The following is a 1,638-nucleotide window of genomic DNA, read 5'->3' as shown; positions in this document are numbered from 1 at the left end:
GTTGCTATTATAACTTCAAAAAGGTGTTGAAAGAAATCGATTGCTGACAAATTATTTCAAATCTTAAAATTACCCTGTTTTCTTATTATTTATTTTATACACTCACAGCTGTAAAGCTTAAAATTTAGAAAATGTTATTAGGTTTTTGATCTACATATAAGTCAGTCAGTCAGTAAAAAAACTAGGTTATAAAAAATAATAGATTTTGAATACTTAAGGAGGAGAGAGTCTTTTTCTTGGCTTAAACTTAGCTGGGCACACTGTTGACACATATTTTTATTTAGATTTTCATGTTTATTCAAGATTTTCAAATGACCATAAAATGAATGAAATATTTTTTTTTCTAAATAATGTTTTTACTATTAAAAATCAAATCAGCTGCAAAAATATCTCAGCAGTTATTTGTATGTACATTTAAGTTTCTACAAAACAGTGATTTTTATAAATAGCCAAAACAATATACCTTGAAACTAAGAAATTAGCATAAATTTCAACACTTAGCCGCAGGTTCTGAATGTATCATAGCATTGATTTCCGACAGCGGCTTCTTGTCAAGTCCTGAAATTAATCTTTTCAATTTAGCAATAGCCAAACCAGGATGCAGTCCTTTAGGACAAGCAAGAGTGCAATTCAAGATGGTGTGACAACGAAAAGCTTTGAAGTCATCTCTCAGTTCATGCAATCTTTGTTCCGTGTCTTCGTCACGAGAATCAATAATCCACCTATAGGCGTGGAGTAACGTAGCAGGGCCCATAAACCTCCGTCCGTTCCACCAATAGCTGGGACAGGCGGTAGAGCAGCACGAACAAAGAACACACTCATATAACCCAACTAACTTCGCATTGTCATTAATGCTTTGAGCATATTGGTATTTACCTAAAGGTCCTTTATTCAATCGTACAAGATAAGGGCGAATACTGTTGTACGCGTCAAAAAAATGAGTCATATCAACCACTAGGTCTCTAATAACATACATATGAGGTATCGGATGTATGGTTATAACTTTATCTGGTGGAATAGGTGTAATGCAAGCAAGACAGTTCGTTCCTTGAAGGTTAACAGCACATGAACCGCAAATGCCTTCTCGGCAGGATCTTCGAAATACGAGTGTCGGATCCATGTCCTTAATTTTAATAAGAGCATCTAAGATCATCCGTCCACATTTGCTAACATCCAGGTCGTAATTTACCAATTTAGGCTTCTCTTTGCTGAGAATACCTCCGAACCGGTACACTTTAAAAATTCTTCTTGGATCAACAGGTTGTCTAGGTTTAGTAGGTACTACTTTTTTTTCTGTCGAATAAAATTTTATTAATGATATGCATAGCGAATTCTTGTCCCATAATAATTTTCGGAAACTTTTCATTTTTTAATTTAATGATATATTTTGATTACTCTAAAAGCTTTTGTATTTTTTTATTATTATTGTTACTCTTTTCTGGCGTGTATAATTGTTATTGTATTTAAAACTTGTTAATACAATCATTAATCAAAAATATTATTGACAGTTTGACATTATTATTTTTAATATATTTCCTTGTCACAATATTCCGATAGGTTACATATTACATGGAACATGATGATAAATTAATAAGGTTTTTAAAAAGGAGGATATATACCTACGAAAAAAAAGTTACT

General features: G+C 32.3%; 1 protein-coding gene across 1 annotated transcript; it reads right to left on the bottom strand.

The window, feature by feature from the left end:
- Positions 1 to 375: 375 nt before the first annotated feature.
- Positions 376 to 1,366, bottom strand: LOC125076325 (succinate dehydrogenase [ubiquinone] iron-sulfur subunit-like). The gene has a single exon (XM_047688443.1). It carries the CDS (start codon positions 1,364 to 1,366, stop codon positions 491 to 493), a length of 876 nt encoding a protein of 291 aa, XP_047544399.1. The 3' UTR covers positions 376 to 490.
- Between the last annotated feature and the right edge of the window lie 272 nt (positions 1,367 to 1,638).

The sequence above is a fragment of the Vanessa atalanta genome, chromosome Z, assembly GCF_905147765.1.
Source record: "Vanessa atalanta chromosome Z, ilVanAtal1.2, whole genome shotgun sequence".
Classification (NCBI taxonomy): domain Eukaryota; kingdom Metazoa; phylum Arthropoda; class Insecta; order Lepidoptera; family Nymphalidae; genus Vanessa; species Vanessa atalanta.
This window is presented reverse-complemented; position numbering and strand designations above follow the sequence as displayed.

What these genes read in the sequence shown, in the direction of transcription:
- LOC125076325 (XM_047688443.1), bottom strand. Translation starts at nt 1,366, where the DNA reads ATGAAAAGTTTCCGAAAATTATTATGGGACAAGAATTCGCTATGCATA.